General features: G+C 41.9%; 1 protein-coding gene across 2 annotated transcripts in view; it reads right to left on the bottom strand.

Annotated features, from left to right (window-relative positions):
* Window positions 1-5,212: 5,212 nt before the first annotated feature.
* The window catches only part of LOC135373811 (uncharacterized), a 120,195-nt gene continuing 99,761 nt past the window's right edge, over window positions 5,213-25,646 (bottom strand). For both annotated transcript variants that reach the window (XM_064606878.1, XM_064606877.1), the window contains one exon: window positions 5,213-5,523. In XM_064606878.1, the coding sequence (XP_064462948.1) occupies window positions 5,347-5,523 (177 nt within the window). In that variant the 3' untranslated portion in view covers window positions 5,213-5,346. The remainder of the gene's footprint in view (window positions 5,524-25,646) is intronic.

Raw genomic sequence — 25,646 nt, forward strand, 5'->3', positions numbered from 1 at the left:
AAAAAATTCAGAGCTGTGAACGCGTTTGCCAAAATCGCTATGCCTGAATGCGCACCAGACCTGCCATTCTTCTTTCGGATTTTTTCTTTCTCGGTAACTACGGAAACTAGAGGGAAAATACGTGCTGTTCCCTTCTGAATCTGAACCAGGCTACAACATGTATTTTTTCAACAAAAATTACTGATGGTGCCTGGACTATCTTGCCTGAGTTGAGATGAAATCACCCTTTTACGGATTAGACGGTTCGGGTTCGCGTTGCTTAGATTTCGTTCCGGTTCAGTTCCGGTTCGTCCACACCAAAAATCGAACCGGTTCACAAACAGCTTCGCAGCCCTAAATCGGTCCAACGCTTTAGTTTCATATGCCCCATAAAACTGTGTTTATCAGGAAATGCCTGGCTAATAGCTTATTACTGCTGCTGTCTGCATTGACGTTTTTAGTGCCATGTAGCCCCTTTACCGAAATAAAGGAGAAGCAGATGAACACTTGCAAATAGCGTCCACGCTGATGAAGCCGTGTAGTCCTGCTACTGTCTGTTCCCCAAATCGCTTTTTTTCACACGCACAGTGGTAGCACCATACAATTGTTTCTATGATGCACCTCATCCGCGCACCTCAGGAATCCCCAAACGTTAGCTATTCCGACTGTAGTGTGAGTGTCGTTTTCTTCGGTGGATGAAGACCCATGGCAATGCCGTCTATTCTCCCGCACTCATCTCTGGTCAGAAAGACCTCGCGGTTCTTGGAAACCATGTCAACACAAAAGCTGCGAAGATTCATCAGCCTATGTAGCATGCCCTATGTAGAAAGCCAGCGTGTTGGGCAGACCAATATGGGTTTTCTGAGACGTAGCTTTTTAATCATCATCATCACTGTAGGACTCCGACTGCTTGCAGACTTCATGGGCCCTCGCGATGGTTCCCTTAACTGATGCCTTTTTCATGGCGTCGTCTACTGTGGGTTGCAGGGTGTGCGCAGCACACCACACTCCTTTGAGGACCACAGGCCAGGATTCAGTGGAGTCAAGATTAAACATACTATCGCTGATGTCTTCATGTTCTGGTTGGGTCTCACTTTCATCCTCGCTATCAGATTGCGCCTCATGCCCTTCCGTCAACATCTTCACCGACTTCGCCTGGTTCGCGCCGTTGTCAGTCGTGATGGTGTATACCTGCGCCTGCTCGATGTTATACGTAGATCAGACTTCGAGCAACACAGAATGCTGATAACACGCTGTATGCTTCTGCTTCAGTTATTTCATGGCAAGAGTGCGGAGAACGATTGTTCGATAACTGATATGTACTGGATGTTTATACCTATCATAGATCTGTCCATACGAGTAACGCAATCTGCTTTTAGGGACACCATCATGCCCTTAACCTCCAGCCTGATTTCTTCACGCATGTCATTTTCACGCTTTGCGACTTCCGTCCGGATGTTTTCGGAGTTTATGGTCATTTTTGAGCGAATGCCGTGCAGCCAGGGGCGGATCCAGCCCCCCCCCCCCCCCCGAGACATACCTCTACCCCCCATTCCGGCAGATTTTCCTGTCGCACGCTCAGTTTTCCCGCCAATCCCGCGTGCGCCTTTCGCCCCAAGATTGCGCGAAGGGCATGACATATACTCGCCGACGAACACTTCATTGCCTAAAAAGGAGCGAAGATGCAGGTGGTGCGAGGAGGAATCACATTCGCCTCCTCTCAGCGCGCGGAACGCGCCGGACACTGTACAGTCGATAAAGACAGCGATTTGACGTTTGGGAGGGTCAGTGGCTGCCTGGAGTCTACAACGCTAAGGCGTCCTCACTCAGCTTCACAAAGAGACAGCACGTTACGAAAATGGTAGGACATATTTTTCTGCTGTTTAGACATACGTATAGAGGAAGACAAATAGATACTGGTGTAGCGCCAGTCACCAAGCACCTTCAGTTATGCGTTGTTTTGAACGGACTAAGAGCATGTTTTTGTAAGGGACTAAGGTGGCGTTCCTCTACAGCTAGCTAAGCTTCGCAACAGGTAGATCATAAATAAAGTTCTGGTGTGAAATAAAAGCGCAGCAGCTCGCCGTCTTACATGACGACCCCCCCCCCCCCCCCCGAGGATCGTCCCTGGATCGGCTCCTGCGTGTAGCAGAGGATCAAGGAGTCTGCAGAATCCAGAATCTTCCATTAAGGCTTCCGTTAACTGTACAAAGCTCCGAACAGACTCTCAAGATCTCCTCTTGAGTTATCTCAGCTTTGGATATGCAAGAGGGTACCATAGCTGGAAGCTTTTGCTGCATGGACACTCGGGGGCGCTTCAGTTCCTGTTCCTCCTACGTACCTTCCTTGAAATAAGTTTGCGTTTCGGTCCCTTTCCGTGTAGCATGCATGGACGTGCGTGTGCTTCGCTGCAGTGCTGTTGTGGTAATGTACGTGTATTAAAGGGACGGTTGCATTCGGAAAACCATCTATGAAACCTTTACCACTGTTTACCACTTTACCACACACTTTACCACTATGGCCGACAATTGATATTAAATAAACAAATTTTAAAGATCAGGGCTGCTTCCGAAGCTGCTGGGGCTCCTGCGGCGTGACGTCACCACCTAACCGGAGCAGTGAGAGGGCGGCGTCAACGCCACCTATATACAGAAGGCCTGATTATTGCCTCCTCTCTCTCCTTCGCTACGTGGACATATATAGTCAGAATTCGTCTGCTACTGCTATTCGCCGTTCTGCGAATTCAAGAACCCGCAAATGATTCCAGCACTGAGAACCTGCAGACCTGAATATTTACACAAAAAGTGCAACACGCTTTCCAGAAAATGAGTTTTAAAAAAGATTAGGGCCGTTTTGCGCTTTATTTCCTAGTTTTCCCATTTAGTACGCTGGGACGTTCAATACCACTCGCGGACGACAATGGCCGCGACCGGTGAAAGCGCGTTCGTGATTGGCTGCCGCCGTTGTAAACACGATCCTGATTGGCTGACTATTGGCTGACTGCTCCGGCATCAAGTCCTGCTGACTGTGTGAAGATCTGTTTAGAGATCTCATAATGATTTCGTTCCAAGTGGCGTTGAAGATTGGCAGCATGTTGACCTTTCATTCTGCATTGCATGTTGCAACGTTACATCGTGACACGTCGGTAGCGGAGTTGTAGGTAAAGTATCTCTGCATTGGATTCTTTCTCTTGCGGCCCATATCCAAGCCTACGACAGAAAGAAGCATATTAAACACACGTTATCTGGCCATAGTTGATTTATGTTCTTGGGCATTGCATTCGCAGTATGAATCGATCTGAAACGGAACTGATGCATGTCGAAAATTAGTCTGCCAGCTGTACTCTGTTCGGGTTCATCGCAGCGTACCAGATAATGCACAACACAATTGCACCGCCACTATGCATGAACAATCATACATGCACTGTTCAGCGTATGCTTCTCCACTTCTCATGTTTCTGACTTGCTTAATTTTTACTGCTCATGTGTAAAGGGAAATGTTGGTCACTTGCTTAATCACGAGAGCTATATGACTGACCTGATGCATTCCAGCTTCATTCGGTGGACGATGGCAGACCACTCACCTTTCAGAAAATACAGAGCAGAGGACAGCCGCGTTGTTTGCTTGAAAACCCAGCGTTTGACAAGGGTTTGCTTGGCGCCTCCTCCTTAGGAGGCATAGAAATCTTACGGAGAGAGGCTAGTAGGAAAGGCAGGGAAGAAGTTCGGAGGAGAGCAAAGAACTTGAACAGGGCTCTTCCCTCTCTCAGTGTATGCGCTCGGAGGCAACCATATTGAATCAGCCGAGGAAACGTCGCGTATTTCTAGCCCGTGAAAGCAGCCACAGTTCCGAAAACAGTTGCAACACCTGCTCGGTTGCTCATCTGCTTCCGTTGGCTACTTATTTTGTGAGTGTCCGCCGCTATCCAGGCTTGTAGTTAAGGCTGCTTGGTCTGGTTGAGGCAGCGGCGGAGACGGCGTCCCCATGCGGCGTCCGTGTCGTGTCTTTGTTTCTTCGTGTGTGTGTGCGTGTGCGTTTTCTTATATCTCACGGTTTAATGGATTCGGGCTGTGTGTTACTGTTCCAAAAACATTTTTGGAGTTATGTTTGCTGTATGCTTACTGGATTCCTTTTTTGCATGCGCCACGGCGACAGTAGCTGATTCAATATGGCGCTCCCCTTGCCCGTACGTCCCAGTTTCGGAAGTTTCCTTCTAGCACACTCCTTAAGATTTCTATGTTAGGAGCAGACGCTGCAACGCGTGCATGGGGCGCCAGCAGCGGCGCTACAAGGGCAATTGCGCTTCAACGTGGTGAAGACGACGCTGAGAGCATACCTGGCTATTGGCGAATTCGAGTGGGCATTTCGGGGCACATTTTTCTGCTAGATCCCGAGCACTCGTGTTCACTTGCTCAAAGCGAAGCGATCTCGCATGTTCGCGTGGCGCGTTTTCCAAGCGCTCGAAATTTGCGAACTAGCACTTTTTTCGCCCGGTTTCGGAAGGACCGAGGGTTGCCCAGCTGTATCCGGTGTCGTCACATCCGCAAAGCAAGTGTGGCAATTGCCCTTATTGCCCGGCACGTCGAAGTTCACGTGGTTTAGCAGACGACAGAACCTGAAGACTTGCGACCCCGATGGCTCTAGCGTGATTCAAGGGACTAAAACCTCTAGATTCCCGGCACTCATGTTCGGGTGGCAACGGTCACATGATCCAGCTCGGGCGCCAACCTAGGAATTTCCGAGCGCTAGGCCGTATTGCCATGAAATGACCACCCGAATTCGCCATATGCATCTTCGTTTGACTACTAGGTGAAATCCGTGATATGGAGAACACTGTGTCCTCGTCCGGGGATTGAGAGACACTTGAACTTTTATACTGGCTTCTTTTTGTACGAACCGTTTCGTCACCTGTTATCGCTATTATTTTTTTCCGCTTCGGCTTCCGTTCGGGTTCAACAATGCATTGAGAATTTCGGTTCGGGTTCGGTTCCGGCAAAAAGAACGGTTCGGGTACGATTTTCGGTTCGTGTTCGGGATCGGTTCGACACCCTGCGTGATTTATTTCGAGGAGTGTATACGTTTTTTTTTTTTGTTTTTTTTTTAAGAATGATCCCCGAGCAATGAGTCTTCAAGGCCAAAGAACACGTTATTGTCTCGGGAATAAAACTTAGGGACTACAGCGTACATCGTGAATGATTTTGAACTCAGTGATCACTGCAGTCTGGTTGTTGGATATTTTTTTATTTTCAAGGTAAACACCTACTAGGTATTATATTATTCCAGTGAATGCTATGAACGCCGCATACATCGCGTAATATATGAACCTGCACAGAGTTCACTCAGTTGACATGGCGTTTTCTATATTGGTCAGGGGCAGTCGTTGGCCGTAAAGTTGATCTTCATAAGGTCACGTAATGCTTGAACCATCTGGTAGTTTCCTTGATAGTTTGTGTCATTGCAGCCTTTCCCGTCAACGATAGAGTATTCCATGTGCAACACAGTCCATCCGCCACTAAAGTTGTGCTCCACTACACTCTTGCACATCTGTTACAATAAAATGAGAACAGTCATTAGCATTATAGTGATGGCTCTATAGTAGCATCCAATGTTGCATGTGTGCACGTCCAGCACTTTTAGTATAGTGCTTGACAGCTCAACGCAGAGTTTATAGAAACCAAATGCAGCCCATTGGGTAGTTTGGTCCTGAAAGCAGAGCTACGCCGAGTTTTAAGTGTTACAGAACGGAACTATACTCATACGACGTGTTCACCAGGGAACAGGGAACATCTCCTAGTCAGCTGGACCCTCGCCCCTTCTCCCTATCAAAATTGCTTGGTCCCTGGGCCCATCCCGCCCACCAATGATCTCTTTTGACCTTTCTGGACACCATCGGACTTCGATCGTTATTGTGAAGGGGCTCCTGTATTTTATTCCCCACATCCCCACCAGCCATGGGGTAGAGTATTGCCTCTGGTGATGAACCTGCCCATCTATCATCTCAAAATAAGGTTGTTGTAGTTGTTCAGGGAACACTGATTATGTGTGCAATCTAGTTATCCGAAACTCTTTACGTCTTCTTTCTTTTTTTTTTTTTTTCGGTTTTCGAAAAGTAGATTTTTAGCTTCACTGACATTCCGACTTGCGACCCACAAAACCTGTGTCGACGTCACACTGGAGGACGGGATATTTCGGCTTTGCACGACATTTGGCTTTGTTTCTTCCGCCCGCCGAGCCGGCCGGGATGACTGCTGCGCTGCTGCGCACATTGTAGTAGTATGTAGCAGTGATCCACTATAGGTGCGCAATTATATTTCTGTGACTTCAATGGAAATGTAAAAACGTCGTAAAGAAAGTCGAAAACTCGTGAGTGCTTCTCTCTCTGCTGCGAAAAGAAAAAAAGAAAAGAAAAATTCAGTGTGCAGTTCTAATGCATCAAACCCGAAGTTTCCGAAAGACGACAGGAAAATATAGTCTTAATCTGGTTGCTTTTAGCGCCACGTCGAAAATGCTGTTACGTCTAATTTAAAAGTTACACTACTTTTATCACAACGTCACACATCTTCTACATGTCACAGTGGAAGGTAATTGTCGGTAATGTAAGTGACTGGCCGGATGGCAGATGGTGTAACTTGTAAATATTTGTGTTCCCTATCCACAGAGGTAACGACGATATCCTTTATAAGTTTAACCCCCACTTGAGCGGCCTTGGCCGAGCGCAGTGCACGTGGTTTTCGCCCTCTCGTTCTTGATCATTCGCCCCTCGGCATGCCACTGCCTGCCATTTATTGACACTGAAAATTTACCGGTTTTGACATCGTACGCTTCTTCATATCGGAGATTTTCGGTTGTCACCAGCTCGAACTCTGCTTACGGGTGTGAACTCTGCGCTGATGAGTCAAAGGAAAATGGAAAACGGAAATGGAAAATGAAAAAAAAAGGGGGGGAATGACGTTTGGCATTTAATAGCGACCTGGACCCATTAATTGAGGTACGGTGCCCGAAAAAGGATTACGGGACACGATGCCGACGTAATTTTTCTTCAGCGTCATACTGTGGTCGTCTACATAACAGGAAACAGAAGAATGATCCGTTACTACTTCTGCTTTCCACTTGGCGGCGGCGGCACTGTCACGCTGGAGAAAAGGTATGCCGACCTGACGTGCCGTAAGCTTTTGTCAAGCACTGTATCCTTAACATAAAAATAACGGGAATATACTTCCTTAAGGCTACGATAGAGCTTCTAAGCAGGAGGTACAGAATTCAAGTCAACAGTAATATTAACAGAAAGGTAACGGTGATAATTCCATAAGGCTACACACAAGCCCCTATATACGTAAGAGTTGCACTTTGTAAAAGGGACCGTACTCTAAACATCAAGGTTACCGTGATATTTTAAGAGGTACACCGTAGCTTTCATTGAAAAGAAGCGAAATAGAACACTGAACTCTTCTAAATTTCTTGGCCAATTTTTTGCCAGGAGTGTCTATTGGACTGCAGCACTCCGTTGCCGCTCCAATTTGACGCCACCTTCGAAAGCACTATTTGTTTCCGTCATTTCGCCCCTCAGTGCTACGAAAGCAACGCTCAACTCGAAGAGCAATTTGGAGAGAAATTCGAAGGCAATTTCGCACAACGCTGAAGGTGTCTCACCCGGGATTCTGAGCAGCAAGAGACAACGAATCGCGGTAAGTCGCGTAATGGTCATAAATGATAATCCAAGCAAAGACGGCAAACAAAGTCCAAGCGTCGTTATCCCCACATGATATTCTATAGATGTTCGACAGACGCGTGCCTCAGAGTAATGATTTCTAGCTTCACGAATTAATGTCCATCGAACGTCTCTGGGAGCTTGCTAATTGGACTTTCAGTTTTTGGACGTTTGGCCACGAAGGCCAAACAGCTGTCCAATGCTGGTGTGGTGACGTTTGGGACTTGTAAGTACATGTTCTACGTGCAGCAAATGAGATTCTGCTGATTTTACCCTCTAAATATACGTTACAGTGGTGTAACCTATAAGAAATCTCGAAATCTACGTCTATTTCTACGTCTACGAAAATACGTATGTTTCTAAAAGTTACAATAAAAGGTACGTGTTTAAGAGTGTGGTGGATAAGCCGCAGAGCGGCCGTGAGAAAAAAACATAGCGCATAAGCCGCGTGAAATTACGGCACTAGAGGTAAAGTTCACTTATTGTGTCCCACGCTTAGTGCGAAGCATTTTCCCTAATGAATGAATATAATTTATGGATTTTTACTGATAAAATTATAGCTCTGCTCCGAAAAGATGGAAAGCAGACAATGTGTTAATTTCTGTAATAGTTTTAAAAATTGTATTTCAAGCGTGAAAATCATTAATAATGTGATAAAGAAAATAACTTAGTGGCATCATAACCCTAGTAGCAGAATTTCTTGGGAGGACGTTATGGCGATGTGTTATACTTATACATATAAAGTCTTATTTCTTATCAAACATTGTAAAGACGTGGCTCATATCCTCTTGAAAATTTGTTGCAACGTTGCTTGACAACGTTTCTGCAACATTATGACAGCAAGAGACCCACGTTTCTCCAACACATATACTATACTGAAGCGACATTTTGGTAATGTTTGCACCACATTATGCAATGTTACAGCCAAAACATTTAGGCAACATTGCCAAAACGTTCCTCACCATTACAGTAACATTTGCTCTACAAACGCCCCAGGTAGAAAATGTCAGGGCAACATTTCATCATCATCATACGTTGCACAGACGTTGCTGGAGGACAACGTCTTCAACTTTATTTCCAACATTCATTTGCAACACTGGAGGAATATGTGTACACAAAACTGCAACAACATTGTGGCAGTGTAAGTATACAGGGTGTTTCAGTTAAATCCCCGGGCTAAATAATTCGTGAACCGGTGCACCAATCGAATAACTTTCTTTTTTACAAGTATCTGTCCAATACCGCCTACAAGATGCGCACCGCGTGAATGAGAGGGGAGGCGCTCATTATTTAAATAAAAATGCAAATGAGTTTCGTAAAAAAGCGTAACTTCTAAAGCAGGGCGCTGTCGGTATTAAAATGGGTACTACCCCTTTTGGGACCTTCAGTGGACACCTTTCAGAGAAAAATCTGCCACCGAAGCGGGTCATTTGTTGCAGTAATTAATTGGTTTCGGTTTACGTATTTTTGTCGCGGCTGGTCGCGGCGAAGCGCAAAAGGATGTAATTCATTGGTGTAATTCATTGGCGTAATTCATTGGTGTAAGGACGTAATTCATTGATGGATAAGGGAGTGAAAGAGCGTCTTTTTGCGCTTCGCCGCGACCAGCCGCGACAAAAATACGTAAACCGAAACCAATTAATTACTGCAACAAATGACCCGCTTCGGTGGCAGATTTTTCTCTGAAAGGTGTCCACTGAAGGTCCCAAAAGGGGTAGTACCCATTTTAATACCGACAGCGCCCTGCTTTAGAAGTTACGCTTTTTTACGAAACTCATTTGCATTTTTATTTAAATAATGAGCGCCTCCCGCTCATTCACGCGGTGCGCATCTTGTAGGCGGTATTGGACAGATACTTGTAAAAAAAGAAAGTTATTCGATTGGTGCACCGGTTCGCGAATTATTTAGCCCGGGGATTTAACTGAAACACCCTGTATATTTCATAACACATGGGATGCCACATGCAAGGCTGACAACATAGGTACCGTGGTCCTCCTGCATCGCTGGGGGTAGGGAGAGACCTGTATTGTCATATTGCCAGCTGTACGATGGGACAAGCAGTCTTTGTCATTAAGCAGGAGCTACCTATGAAGGTAGACGCTGCTGGGGAGGCGTCCTGTCATGTAACATGTTTCCGAATCAGACTCGCGCTACTTGGGTTATTAATTGCGAGTAGTGCACGAGACCCCCTCACAAAACGGGACACATTACGGAAATATTGCCTCAATACATCAATATCACAATACCCCAACTAATGTTAGCGCTAACATTAGTAGTGCTAACACGCAGAAAGTAAGGTCATCAACTTCTGTTTCACTACCCTTGACTGCCGTCACTTGTAGGCACTGTTACTGCCAATGAGATTGAATGGGCACACCGAGTGGGATGCTTCCACGACGCAAGGGAACGACGAAACAGACGATAAGACGAAACAAAGTGTATTGTCGTGTGGACACAAACTAAATTCAACACCGTTTTCCTTAGGCGAAGATTTCTGCCTCAACATCCGCACCTCTGGTAAACACTTATTGTGATTTGCCAAGACAATGTCATGTCCTCTCAAACTAAAATACGATAAATTACTTGCCGATGTAAAGTGCTATCGTTATGACAGTGATCGCTGTGTAGTCGTGGAACAATGACATCCTCGTTCCATGAATAACCTATCAGTGTCCTCCACGTACGCTCTGTCACTCCTATTCACGAGCATTCGAATTGTACTGCCCAAGGCAGATGCGCTGTATGACTTCATCGTACCCCCGGACTTCTATGTTATTGACCTTACCGAAACCTGGTTACATGAAGGCATTACCAGTGCTAAAATCTATCCTAGTCTTCCGGATAGGGCTGATCGTCGCGGCGGTGGCGTACACAAGATGGTGACATATCAGATGCCAAGCTTATTCTCATTGTCTGGGATCGTCCCGAAACAAGAAGGGACTCGTGCCTCTATGCTATGCTGTTGCAACCATTTTCGACAGGTTCTCGAACTTCATCATTGCTTTGCTGGGCGATTTCAAGTTTCCGCAGATCGACTGGTCGCAACCCATCACTAACTCTACGTCTCAGTCCAAGGCATTACGTGACCTATGTAATACTTTCAACTTAGTTCAAAGTGTCTCGGACCCCACCGGAGTAGTGTCTGGAGCGTCTCATTTGTTGGACCTTGTCATGGTGAGTGATCCGAACACGTTCTCACAACCAGTTAATTGCGACATAGGGCCGATGCCAGGGGTGTACGGGGCCCTGAGGCAAAGGCACATCGCGTGGCCTGTTTCACACCAGCAGTAATAAAAAGATAAGAAATCGTAAGATTTTCGGAGTGGGAGTTTTTAGCAGTACGGGAAATGGCAGCAGGAGAGAAGGTTGCGAAATCTTCTGTATAGCTTGCAGGATTGGCGGATTTTTCTTAAAAGTGGGACTTTTTCTAATCACATCACGGAATGGCACATCACACATACTACTCTCATTTCTGTTTTAGTCGAAGATCGCGCGTGTGATTAAGTGCATACTTGATATTTTAGAAAAAGTAATCCCTGGTTGAGGGCTTCGTGCGCGGGGCCTATGCAAGTGCGGGGCCTAAGGCGGTTGCCTTACTCATCCCCCTCCCCCTATCGCCGACCCTGTTGCGACGGACTAAGCGATCACAAATTCATATTCATTCTCCTTTACTACAATTGGCATAATTTATTCATGACTTGTCCTATCACTTCGATAAAGGCATCCATACCGACATAATATCCGTAGATTGCAAAATATCATTGGATAAAGTTCCACAAAACCGGGTAAACGCTAAATTATCTTGTCTAGAGCTTCCGGACACCCTTCTCTTATCGATTATTAACTACTTGTCTACTCTCGAACAACACACATTTGTAAATTATAACTGTCCTCGCATTCTCACGTTACGACACGTCATATGGGGTGTCCCACAAGGCCCTGTATTAGGTCCCCTACTACTACTAATCTACATTAATGACCTCCCAACTAATCTCTTATCTGCAGTCCGGCTATTCGCGGATGCCTATGTCGTTTATAAGCATATCGCATCCCCCGAAGACCAAATACTCCTCCAGTCTGGGTTATTGACCGAGTCTTATTGGCTCCATGGTGCTCTACATGGTTTATGCCACGAAACGCATTCAAATGTTCCTACCTCCACGTCGGCACGCACTAATCTTTGTACCCTTACAGACGCTAGCGGTAATACCTTAGTTAGTCACGCATTTTCCTACAAGTACCTGCGCCTTCACATCACATGCACTCTTCAATGGCACAGTCATAACAACGACATCATCAGTGACTCCAACCGCTGCCTGCGTTATATCCGACGCAACCTCGTCTTGTCCCCGCCGGGCATACCTCACTTTCATTCGGCCGAAGTTGTTATTGCAAGCTGTATTTGGCACCCTCATCAACCTTTCCTTTCAAATGCATCGAATCAATACAAAATCGCGCTGCTCGTTTCACCTTATCTGACTATTCCCGCACCACTAGCGCCACCACTTTCAAGACAGTTGTCGACCTTGAGCCATTAGATCACCGCTGTAACCAAATACTCCATCTCTTTCATAAACATTTTCACTGGTCGCCCCTTACTCTTCCGTACATTCGTCCAGTGCGTTATATTAGCCAACGGTTGGATAACACTCAGAAATGCGATCCGTTCTTCTCTCATAGTAACTCTTTTTTTTCCTTCTTTCCACGTGCCATTAGACAATGAATTGTTTACCCTCATCCATTACCTGAGCTGTAAGTCATACATCATTTAAAACCGCTCTCCGCACTTTTTTTGTAGTGTTACCAATCCTTTGTTGTTGACATCGTATTACTTTTTCTGTGTTAAACCATTCCTGTTTTTGTTACTCTTCTGTTGTTGTTTGTATTGCAGTTACGCAACGTTAATGTTAGACAGTTACGCCAGACAGTCATGTTAATCAGTCAGTGTCAATGCAGTGATGCAATGCTGTGTTAATACATTTCCTGTTCCTTTTTTTTTTTTTTTGTTACTGTTCTGTCATCATTTTCATTGCAGTTTTCTCCAACTAATGCAAGGCCCTTGGAGCACCACAATAAATAAATAATGTATGTGTGTCTAACACTGGCTCTATATTCTAAAAACATTACGCATATGTTGCCTACATACTGCATTTATATTGAAGTAATATATCTCTGAAATGGTGTTCTCAGCGTTTCCGAAACACAACACAACACATTGTCTTCATGTATTTTATATATGTTAAAGAGATATGGCTGTAATGCTGTGTCACTGTTGGAGAAATAATATGCAAATGTTGACTCAATATTCTATTTGCGTTGAAGAAATATGGCTGTAGTGTTGCCCCAGTACTGCAGAAACGTTACACAAATATTGTCTCAATATTGTATTTGTGACGAAAGTAATGAATGAGGGAAGTCACTGAGAAGGTTAGTCAGCTGTAGGACAACCTAACCTTTTCAGTGACCTCCTTCTTCATTAATTTCTTAGGCACTTGCGGCTTTCTATTTATTTGTCCTTTCTGTATGTTCCAGTCTTAGAACATGAATTGTCTCATGTTGTATTTGTGTTATATACAAATGTTATAACAAATGTTGACTCCATATTTTTCTTGTGCTGAAGGAATATGGTTGTAACGCTGTCTCAATATTCCCAGCATGGTTGCTGGAACGAACTTTCAAAGGAGATTACCCACCTTTGCACAATGTTTGAGGTAACATTCCCAAAATGGACTTGCAAATATTGTGCTACTATAGCGCACAGTCAGGTGCTTAGATAAGTAGTGTTGGGTAAAGGTCACAGAGGAAGGTTGTGGACTGTTCTCTAGGCACTGTGGCATAACATTGCATGCTCCACATTGCAGGAACATCGTAAAATGTATAGGGACGTTGGTCCACCTTGGTAATATAACAGTGTTAACGAATGTTGCAAAACGTTGCTCCACGTTGGACAGCATTTGCAATCTCACTTATACATCGCGGCAATGACGTGTGCTACTTGGGAAAGGGTTCTGCTTCATAAAGTCCTCCTGTCTGGAATGCATTGTTCAGACCTGTGCGACCTTCGAAGCTGTTGAGATTGCGGGTGCAGCCTAAGACAATGGTATGTGAACATAGAAGGCAACGACGACTTTCTGTGTCTCGCACAATACAGAAGCCTATTGTTGTCTTTGACTGTTCCAGGCCCCCTTAATCTTTTTATCGTATGTGTATATTATTATTTTAGACATCAGCAGAAATAGTTTTCATAATGGCCAAATTGAGCCCACCAACGCTCTGCCCTCAAAGCTCATTTCACCTTTTGGAGACCAGAGGACTTCGAGAAGGACTATTGTGAACGGGTTCATTATTTCATTTCCCACATCACAATCAGCAATCGGGTAGATTATCGCGGCCTAGAGATGAAACTCCCCATTCATCACCTCACAATAAATTTCTTGTTGTTTCATAATGAGTACAATTTTTCTGCTCGATATTATTGTTGTGGACCATAATGATTGAAAGCAAAAGTCCTTCGTTGGTAAGACTATGAAGTGATGATTTATTCGGTCATCTTGTAAGTCTATAAGTTTCAGGTAATAATATTTAATTGTATTGCTTAATTATTTTTTCTCAGCCGTTGTGCATGCATGCATTGTGTTTTTCAAAATGAGTGAGCATAGTTTATGGTTGCTAAATTTATTGTTGTTGTCCTTAACAGTTGAAAGTAGTAAAGACACTGTAATAGTTTCAAAATTGTAATGCAAGAGTGAAAATCATGAATTGTACAATACAGCAAATAATATCGTGATGTTGACGTTGTGTTCCAATGGGCAGTGCTCCCCCAGGAAGCTACCAGAATTCACTTCTCTCTTTGCCTCTTGCCGGATGTAGACGTGTTCCATCAATACCATCAGTGCAACAGCGGGAAGTTCTGATAGTTGTATGTAATTAAATGTGAACAGCACAGACCCTGGAAGACTCTGGGACGCGAACACAAAAGGAAATAAAATCTATACCACTACAAAGAAGTTATTCTTAATCAAAACAACATAGTAATCTATCATTCAGAAAATCAGAAGAAAAAATCAAACTCATCAGAAAATAGACATGTTAAAAATGAACTTCACCACATAGCACGCTCCTAGCCAACAACCAGATCTGATGATATCTGCCCTGATTTGTTGAAGACGGCTGCCAATAGATGTATGGAAGACCACGGAACACGAACGACAAGAACGACACGAACACAAGAGGAAATAAAATCTATACCACTACAAAGAAGATATTCCTAATCAAAACAACAGAGTAATCTATCATTCAGAAAATCAGAAGAAAAAATCAAACTCATCAGAAAATAGACATGTTAAAAATGAACTTCACCACATAGCACGCTCCTAGCCAACAAACAGAACAAAGAACGACACGAACACAAGAGGAAATAAAATCTATACCACTACAAAGAAGATATACCTAATCAAAACAACAGAGTAATCTATCATTCAGAAAATCAGAAGAAAAAATCAAACTCATCAGAAAATAGACATGTTAAAAATGACCTTCACCACATAGCACGCTCCTAGCAAACAAACAGAACAAAGAACGACATGAACACAAGAGGAAATAAAATCTATACCACTACACAGAAGATATACCTAATCAAAACAACAGAGTAATCTATCATTCAGAAAATCAGAAGAAAAAATCAAACTCATCAGAAAATAGACATGTTAAAAATGAACTTCACCACATAGCACGCTCCTAGCCAACAAACAGAACAAAGAACGACATGAACACAAGAGGAAATAAAATCTATACCACTAAAAAGAAGATATTCCTAATCAAAACAACAGAGTAATCTATCATTCAGAAAATCAGAAGAAAAAATCAAACTCAAGAAAGCGGACGTGTTAAAAATGAACTTCACCACATAGGACACTCCTAGCCAACGACCAGATCTAATGATATCTGCCCTGATTTGTTGAAGACAGGTGCCGATAGATGTATGGAAGACCGCGGAACACGAACGACAATAGGAAATAAAATCTATACCACTACGAAGAAGATATTCTTAATCAATACGATTACAATCAAATTACAAGTTGTATTATAAAAAGTCTAATATTCCTATACGTGAGAACCATCATTGCAATAGCGTGAATATCTGTCATAACATTTCGAGCGCAATAGGGAATCTCAGTTTCATATTCCAAGATTACTCAACTTTTAATTTCTTATTAAGTGAACAGCATAGACGTAAGGAAATAACGAGGAACAACACAATCAACAGCTACAATTAATAGAGAGCCAAACCTGCGCACCATCCAACACATAGAGAAATAATAGCTAATCAATCTATCAAAAGGCGAAATTATTACAATATAACACAGACCTAACGCTGAAGAACAGAGGAACACGCGGCGACACGTAAACAACAACAGAGGAAAATAATATATCATTGAACCATCATAAAATCGACCAATATACAATTTTCATTCTAACAAACACTACGAACCTTGATGGAGGTATTCAAGACGTAGGAAATATGCACTGTTTTCACACTTTTCCTCAAAGCCAGGAGACTTTATGTCTCTATCTATGTGAGCATAGCACCGCGCATGCTTTATCACTCAAAGGGTTAGGGGCTATATTACTTCGTCCAGCAAACAGGACGTTCTAGAGGTCAGATAAGATACTTCAGAGGCGATATATTTTATTGTGCAGCGCAAATACATGTCGATATCACTCGTGGGGGTCACTATCTTTTCGCATCCTTTCCCTGAAACGGAAATATTTCATCAAAGTGGTTGACAAGTCGAATAAGTTTGTAGAGATGCGATATTGTTATTGAACATGTAGATAAAGTTCAAATTATTAATTGGTAGCAACAATACTCAATCAAAAACGAGAAACAAATTTAATTACATCAATTTTTGTAATATCTTGCAACAGAAATTTCTAATGAACCACACAGAAATATCAAATGTGAAATGCAACTCAGAGTTATGAGGCATTCCCATCTTAGAGGTACTTACTTATGTCCATCGAGTGAACAATTGAAACAAATACAAGACAATAATTATTTCGAGCAGTAAGTTCACAACTCATAGAATATCAGTCGAGTGAATACTTGAAACAAAATCAAAACAATAATTCTCACGACAGGTGGAGATTATAGCATTCTAAATCAGAAAATAAAATTTTAATCAATAAAATAAACATAGATATGCTTTTAATTAAGTGTAGACGTGCACTTGAAAACAGAAGAGACAATTGCTCTACATTGAAAAGATGGACAGATTTTGTACTCGATAGTCATGGAAAGATGTGATAAAAAATTGCTTCGAAAAGGAGGAGCCGCGAAACGATTTCATTATCGCTGCATTTCAATACGTCCTAGACATGGTCGTATTCGGAGAATTGAAATACACTAGACCAGATGTAATTGTAATCATTGCAATGGGCATTGCGTTCATCAAGAAAGGAGTCGGATCAAATTATCATATACAAGCGGTCTATATCGCACGATTCATTACGGATTTGTTGAAATTACACATATCTGAGATGGAAAGTACATAAAATCTTATCACGTGATATGTTCCACTACCACGGCAACGCAATTATTTTATTCTACAAGTCAGTGATGTCGAATCAACAGAAGTTCAATATTGTCGTGCAAGGTCTGATGTATTATCACCTGTTGAAACTCAACAAACATATCAATTGCGGTGGACCACCGGACGATTTTCAGCTAATACTCTCTTGTACGCCATTCAAGAATCTTCATACAAAGAAAGAAAACATCAGTAAGAGAGTGTGCAAGTTCATCGCGACAATGTGCAAGTTGTTGAAGCAATACAAACACGGCGACAACATAGCGCCTGCGTTAATCAACGCTGGATTCAAGCGCCCAATAATCAGAATAAACTATTTAATGTCTTCGGAATTCATCAATGAAGACAACAAACGAAAACTTCAGAGTTTGAAATAGAACTGTAATTTATCGAAATAAACAAGTGTATAACTGAAACAATAAATGTAATCTTTGTCATTATTATAATGAATTCTACGCATCACAATGAAAACACCTTGCATTTAGCATGGCTAGACTGAGAACAGTGATCGCTATGGAAACGAATATTCCACAGTTTGTGTAAGAGTTCTCATATGGAATGAGACCTGACCACCAAATAGGTTTTACTCGACTACACTCTGTACAAGTTCAACACATGAAGGATAGAATTGCCGGAGAATGATCGGTCATTGAAATTTAGAGACATGATACATGAGTCTATGAGTACAAAAAGGATCACTAATCTCATGTGAAAACTTATCATATTTCATGAATTAAATTCCACAGTGCATGTATATTTCTCAATCAGTTGCACTAGCCCAGACATAGTAAAAGAAGAAGAAAAGGCGTCTTTGACAAGCAACCCGATTGGAGTGCGGAACAAATAAATAAATGTTTTTGTCAACACAGTTGTACGTTTGTATGACTGGATAGGAAAAATGAGCCGTCCAAGATAGGGCAAAACGGGAAATAAGGCAAGATAACTGATTGCGGCGGGATAAGTCAAAGCGCTCGCGACACGGTGTCATCGACTTTTACAATCGCATTCGGGTTCAGTGCCTGGGAGATAATACGAAGCCTTCGCGAAAAGCGAATCTATTATCAGATGCCACAATGCAAACGAAAGATTTTACGAGCATGACGTGCAGGCCAAGTCTACATTTCTAATCACATAGTCTTCGTAACACAAAGGCACACAAACGTATATGAAATAATTTCCAAGTGGCAATCAGATTTTGAGAGAAGCGGATCACACAACCGCCATCAGAAGTGCTTAACCAATATACAATGAAGATGAGCGTTATGCATAAACACAATGGAAGATATGTTATATTAATTATAATAACCAGATCAGTGCAGGTCACACATAAACGTAGATCAAATTCACAAAATATACTCGAGATTTCCCGTAACCATACAGAAAAACTATCACATTATTTTAGTGTCGTAGCATCCGGGCACTACAAATGGAAAGGCCATACTTTAATTTTATAAGTCTATAGCTCATAACGTTGTAAAACGCAAATTCCACACTAAAGACCATTTTCTTCTTTAAATTTTCAAAGTCAAAACTGCACGCTATTTCTTGCATTTTTCTAAAGATATAGATTAAAAAGTTGTGCATATACTCACACATACTATACAAGATATTTGATTGTGGAAAAAGTGCTAAAATTTATCTATCCACATTCAGGAGAAGTGGTGACTACCACACATCAGTAAGAGTTTAATTACAATTTGAACAGGTATTGCGATTTATGATCAGTGTTGTAGAATGTGTAATTTCGCAATACGCAAGCTTTAGGTCGCTCACTTTGGCGAGCACTCTTTCACGATGTCAGAGAAGTTATTCGAATGGATTGATATTTTCTGTATACACTATAACATAATGCGAATTCTTTATGTCGTGGATATTAAAAGTTACGAATATTTTCCGAACGAAATACTTGAAACTCGAAGAAAGGGTCACCCGCGTCGACGAATCCGTTTTCGGAAAAAGCAACACGCTCGCGTGCGGTACCGCGTTAACGCGTCGGGCGCAGAATCGCGTTCGGTTTCGGGTACGGCATTGGGGAAACGCGGCCCGACGTGTTGCGAAACGTCTTCGAGGACGCGGGTGACCCTTTCTTCGAGTTTTAAGTAAATTTTCGTTCTGAAAATATTCGTAACTTTTAATATCCACGACATAAAGAATTCGCATTATGTTATAGTGTATACAGAAAATATCAATCCATTCGAGTAAATTCTCTGACACCGTGAAAGAGTGCTCGTGTGAGCGACCTAAAGCTTGCGTATTGTGAAATTACACATTCTACAACACTGATCATACCTGTTCAAATTGTAATTAAACTCTTACTGATGTGTGGTAGTCACCACTTCTCCTGAATGTGAATCGATAAATTTTAGCAATTTTTCCACAATCAAATATCTTGCATAGTACGTGTGAGTATATGCACAAATTTTTAATCTATATCTTTAGAAAAATGCAAGAAATAGCGTGCAGTTTTGATGCAGAAGAATAGCGTGCAGAAGAAAATGATCTTTAGTGTGGAATTTGCGTTTTACAACGTTATGAGCTAAAGACTTATAAAATTAAAGTATGACCTTTCCATTTGAAGTGCCCTGATGCTATGACACTAAAATAATGTGATAATTTTTCTGTATGGTTACGGGAAATCTCGAGTATATTTTGTGAATTTGATCTACGTTTATGTGTGACCTGCGCTGATCTGGTTATTATAATTAATATAACATATCTTCCATTGTGTTTATGCATAACGCTCATCTTCATTGTATATTGGTTAAGCACTTCTGATGGCGGTTGCGTGATCCGCTTCTCCCAAAATCTGATTGCCACTTGGAAATTATTTCATATACGTTTGCGTGCTGTGTGTTACGAAGACTATGTGATTAGAAATGTAGACTTGGCCTGCACGTCATGCTCGTAAAATCTTTCGTTTGCATTGTGGCATCTGATAATAGATTCGCTTTTCGCGAAGGCTTCGTATTATCTCCCAGGCACTGAACCCGAATGCGATTGTAAAAGTCGATGACACTGTGTCGCGAACGCTTTGACTTATCCCGCCGCAATCAGTTATCTTGCCTTATTTCCCGTTTTGCCCTATCTTGGACGGGTCATTTTTCCTATCCAGTCATACAAACACACTGTAACAAACTGTGTTGACAAAAATATTTATTTATTTGTTCCGCACTCCAATCGGGTTGCTTGTCAAAGACGCCTTTTCTTCTTCTTTTATTATGTCTGGGCTAGTGCAACTGATTGAGAAATATACATGCACTGTGGAATTTAATTCATGAAATATGATAAGTTTTCACATGAGATTAGTGATCCTTTTTGTAATCATAGACTGATGTATCATGTCTCTAAATTTCAATGACCGATCCTTCTCCGGCAATTCTATCCTTCGGGTGTTGAACTTGTACAGAGTGTAGTCGAGTAAAACCTATTTGGTGGTCAGGTCTCATTCCATAAATTGTGGAATATTCGTTTCCTTAGCGATCACTGTTCTCAGTCTAGCCATGCTAAATGCAAGGTGTTTTCATTGTGATGCGTAGAATTCATTATAATGATGACAAAGATTACATTTATTGTTTCAGTTATACACTTGTTTATTTCGATAAATTACAGTTCTATTTCAAACTCTGAAGTTTTCATTTGTTGTCTTCATTGATGAATTCCGAAGACATTAAATAGTTTATTCTGATTATTGGGCGTTGAATCCAGCGTTGATTAACGCAGGCGCTATGTTGTCGCCGTGTTTGTATTGCTTCAACAACTTGCACAGTCTCTTATTGATGTTTCCTTCTTTGTATGAAGATTCTTGAATGGCGTACAAGAGAGTATTAGATGAAAATCGTCCGGTGGTCCACCGCAATTGATATGTTTGTTGAGTTTCAACAGGGGATAATACATCAGACCTTGCACGACAATATTAAACTTATGTTGATTCGACATCACTGACTTGTAGAATAAAATAATTGCGTTGCCGTGGTAGTGGAACATATCACGTGATAAGATTTTATGTACTTTCCATCTCAGATATGTGTAATTTCAACAAATCCGTAATGAATCGTGCGATATAGGCCGCTTGTATATGATAATTGGATCCGACTCCTTTCTTGATGAACGCAATGCCCATTGCAATGATTACAATTACATCTGGTCTAGTGTATTTCATTTCTCCGAATACGACCATGTCTAATACGTATTTAAATCCAGCGATAATGAAATTGTTTCGCGGCTCCTCCTTTTCGAAGCAGTTTTTTATCACATCATCCCATGACTTATGGTATCGAGTACAAAATCTGTCCATCTTTTCAATGTAGAGCAATTGTCTCTTCTGTTTTCAAGTGCACATCTACACTTAATTAAAAGCATATCTATGTTTATTTTATTGATTAAAATTTTATTATCTGGTTTAGAATGCTATAATCTCCACCTGTCGTGAAAATTATTGTTTTGATTTTGTTTCAAGTATTCACTCGACTGATATTCTATGAGTTGTGAACTTACTGCTCGAAATAATTATTGTCTTGTATTTGTTTCAATTGTTCACTCGATTGACATAGGTAAGTACCTCTAAGATGGGAATGCCTCATAACTCTGAGTTGCATTTCACATTTGATATTTCTGTGTGGTCCATTAGAAATTTCTGTTGCAAGATATTTCAAAAATTGATGTAATTAAATTTGTTTCTCGTTTTTGATTGAGTATTGTTGCTACCAATTAATAATTTGAACTTTCTCTACATGTTCAATAACAATATCGCATCTCTACAAACTTATTCGACTTGTCAACCACTTTGATGAAAGATTTCCGTTTCAGGGAAAGGATGCGAAAAGATAGTGACCCCCACGAGTGATATCGACATCTATTTGCGCTGCACAATAAAATATATCGCCTTTGAAGTATCTTATCTGACCTCTAGAACGTCCTGTTTGCTGGACGAAGTAATATAGCCCCTAACCCTTTGAGTGCTAAAGCATGCGCGGTGCTATGGTCACATAGATAGAGACATAAAGTCTTCTGGCTTTGAGGAAAAGAGTGAAAAGAGTGCATATTTCCTACGTCTTGGATACCTCCATCAAGGTTCGTTGTGTTTGTTAGAATGAAAATTGTATATTGGTCGATTTTATGATGGTTCAATGATAGATTATTTTCCTCTGTTGTTGTTTACGTGTCGCCGCGTGTTCCTCTGTTCTTCAGCGTTAGGTCTGTGTTATATTGTAATAATTTCGCCTTTTGATAGATTGATTAGCTATTATTTCTCTATGTGTTGGATGGTGCGCAGGTTTGGCTCTCTATTAATTGTAGCTGTTGATTGTGTTGTTCCTCGTTATTTCCTTACGTCTATGCTGTTCACTTAATAAGAAATTAAAAGTTGAGTAATCTTGGAATATGAAACTGAGATTCCCTATTGCGCTCGAAATGTTATGACAGATATTCACGCTATTGCAATGATGGTTCTCACGTATAGGAATATTAGATTTTTTATAATACAACTTGTAATTTGATTGTAATCGTATTGATTAAGAATATCTTCTTCGTAGTGGTATAGATTTTATTTCCTATTGTCGTTCGTGTTCCGCGGTCTTCCATACATCTATCGGCACCTGTCTTCAACAAATCAGGGCAGATATCATTAGATCTGGTCGTTGGCTAGGAGTGTCCTATGTGGTGAAGTTCATTTTTAACACGTCCGCTTTCTGATGAGTTTGATTTTTTCCTCTGATTTTCTGAATGATAGATTACTCTGTTGTTTTGATTAGGAATATCTTCTTTTTAGTGGTATAGATTTTATTTCCTCTTGTGTTCGTGCCGTTCTTGTCGTTCGTGTTCCGTGGTCTTCCATACATCTATTGGCAGCCGTCTTCAACAAATCAGGGCAGATATCATCAGATCTGATTGCTGGCTAGGAGCGTGCTATGTGGTGAAGTTCATTTTTAACATGTCTATTTTCTGATGAGTTTGATTTTTTCTTCTGATTTTCTGAATGATAGATTACTATGTTGTTTTGATTAAGAATAACTTCTTTGTAGTGGCATAGATTTAATTTCCTCTTGTGTTCGTGTCCCATAGTCTTCCAGGGTCTGTGCTGTTCACATTTAATTACATACAACTATCAGAACTTCCCGCTATTGCACTGATGGTTCTCACATATAGGAATATTAGACTTTTCATAATACAACTTGTAATTTTGTTTATAATCATATTGATTAAGAATATCTTCTTTGATTAAATGTTGTGACTGTTTCTCGTTTTGATATGGTGTAGCTATTATTTCCCTACATGTTGGATGATTGGTTCTATATTAATACTATGTGTTGATTCGAATTATTTCCTTATGTCTGCGCTATTCACTTCATAAGAAACTGATTAATTGTGTCACGTTGGAATATTAAACTTAGCTATCGTGCTCCAAATTACTTACATCTATCCGGTTCTCACGTCTCAGACTTTTTATAATAAAACTTGTAATTTTGATTGTAATTGTATTGATCAAGAATATCTTCTTTGATTAACTGTGCTATCCCTTCTGATTCATTGAAAACTTGTGTGATTACAGTTAATAAAAAATATTGTGTTTGATCTGTGATAGCTATTCAATGCTATTGTATCATACCTTGAATAAGTATACCTTTGTTAGATATATTTTGTTCCTTCTGCTTCAGGTTTTTTTGGCTGGGTTTTTCCCATTCACACAGAGTCACAGCATAATTCCTTGCACTATTGATTTTAATAAATATATTTTCACTTGTACTTTTGTGTATGGCTATCCTTTGCATGTCTCTGCATGTAAACCGCTCACCTGTTGTATTGGAAAAAATATGTGAAGTCGGCCCACGTATGGCCAAAGAAGTCTGCCCAGGCTGAAAAATACGCTACGACGAGCGCACGCGCAGCCCTCCCCCGCCGATAAGCCCGCGGACAACCCTCCGCACACGCGCCGCGCGGGAAAAAATATGCGCAGGGCTCAGGGCAGGGGTGCCGTAGTTTCTCATCGCTGTAGTTTCTCACCCATCTATTACTACTTATAAAGTCACGCATCTGTCCCTCTTGCGGTTACTTTCTGAACTAACTTAATCACAAAAGTATTAAGAATCGTTCTAGCACTATTCCCATTCAGGGCAGCACTAGCGTCATCGTCAAGACAAGAACAGGTCGGAGCATGTCAGGTCATTGGTCAATGCGCGCTGTTCCACGAGGACAAATCGCACGACAGCTGGGCAACAGAGGAAAGGAAACACAGAGAAACATTTCAACAGAGTGAAAAGGACACTCACCATCATCGGACACGTACACTGCATTCCCTCACTGTAAATCCGCTCGGCATAAAATCTACCTGAATCGTCGAACACCATTCACCAGTGACGAACCAGACATCCGTACTCCGTCAGAGGTAAACGGAATCCCACCGAAGCTACGCTTCTCCACTAACGGCCAACCCAATTGCAGGGGACAGAATTCACGCGTCCAGTGCCCACGTCCAGCCCAAGTCCACCTGCCAGTGTCCAAGAGAGAAGTGAATCCTTGCGCCCTCCGCAGGCCTTGCTCATTGGTCGTGACGTCATCCTATTGTCTGTTTTTTTTTTCGCTAGTGCCCACCCAACTACCCTGGACAAGGTCCACCTGAAACAATAGAGCCGCACGTTTGGGTCACCAGAATTGTGGGAGCCAAAAGAACGCAAGCTACCACAACGAATGCCAGATGGAAACTGATTTATTTCGTGGCATGAGCCACCGATGGAAAGCGGGGGCGTGGCGCGAGCCTAGTCATCGTCGTCCACTACAACGTCATCACCCAGGCATGCAGCTGGAAGGTTCAAGGACGCGTCAGAGGAATCCCACCGAAGCTACGCTTTTCCACTAACGGCCAACACAATTGCTAGGAATAGAATTCACGCGTTCACACCCGTCAGTGTCCAAGAGAGAAGTGAATCCTTGCGCTCTCTGCAAGCCTTGCTCATTGGTCGTGACGTCATCCTATTGTCTTTTCCACTAATGCCCACCCAACTACCCTGGACAAGGTCCACCTGAAACAATAGAGCTGCAGCATGACGTCATCGCCCAGGCATGCAGCCGGATGGTTCAAGGACGCGTACGCTGTAAACACGGGACCTGCTGTTTATTGAATCACTGTTCCAAGATTATTTCCTTTATTCTACTATATTGATTGCATAGGAAACAGAAACAACATTGCAGAAAAACACCACGCATGAAAGCTGATTGTAGGATTTAAGCATTTCAATCCCAAAGTCTTATTAAATAAGACTTACGAATACAGGAAAGAACAAAATATCCTAACACCATCAATGTCTCAATATGACGAGCTCAACGAGACACCTCCGTCTCATCCGAGAGCGAGGCAGATATCCGAATAATGACGC

This window comes from Ornithodoros turicata, unplaced genomic scaffold (genome assembly GCF_037126465.1).
Source record: "Ornithodoros turicata isolate Travis unplaced genomic scaffold, ASM3712646v1 Chromosome32, whole genome shotgun sequence".
Lineage (NCBI taxonomy): Eukaryota > Metazoa > Arthropoda > Arachnida > Ixodida > Argasidae > Ornithodoros > Ornithodoros turicata.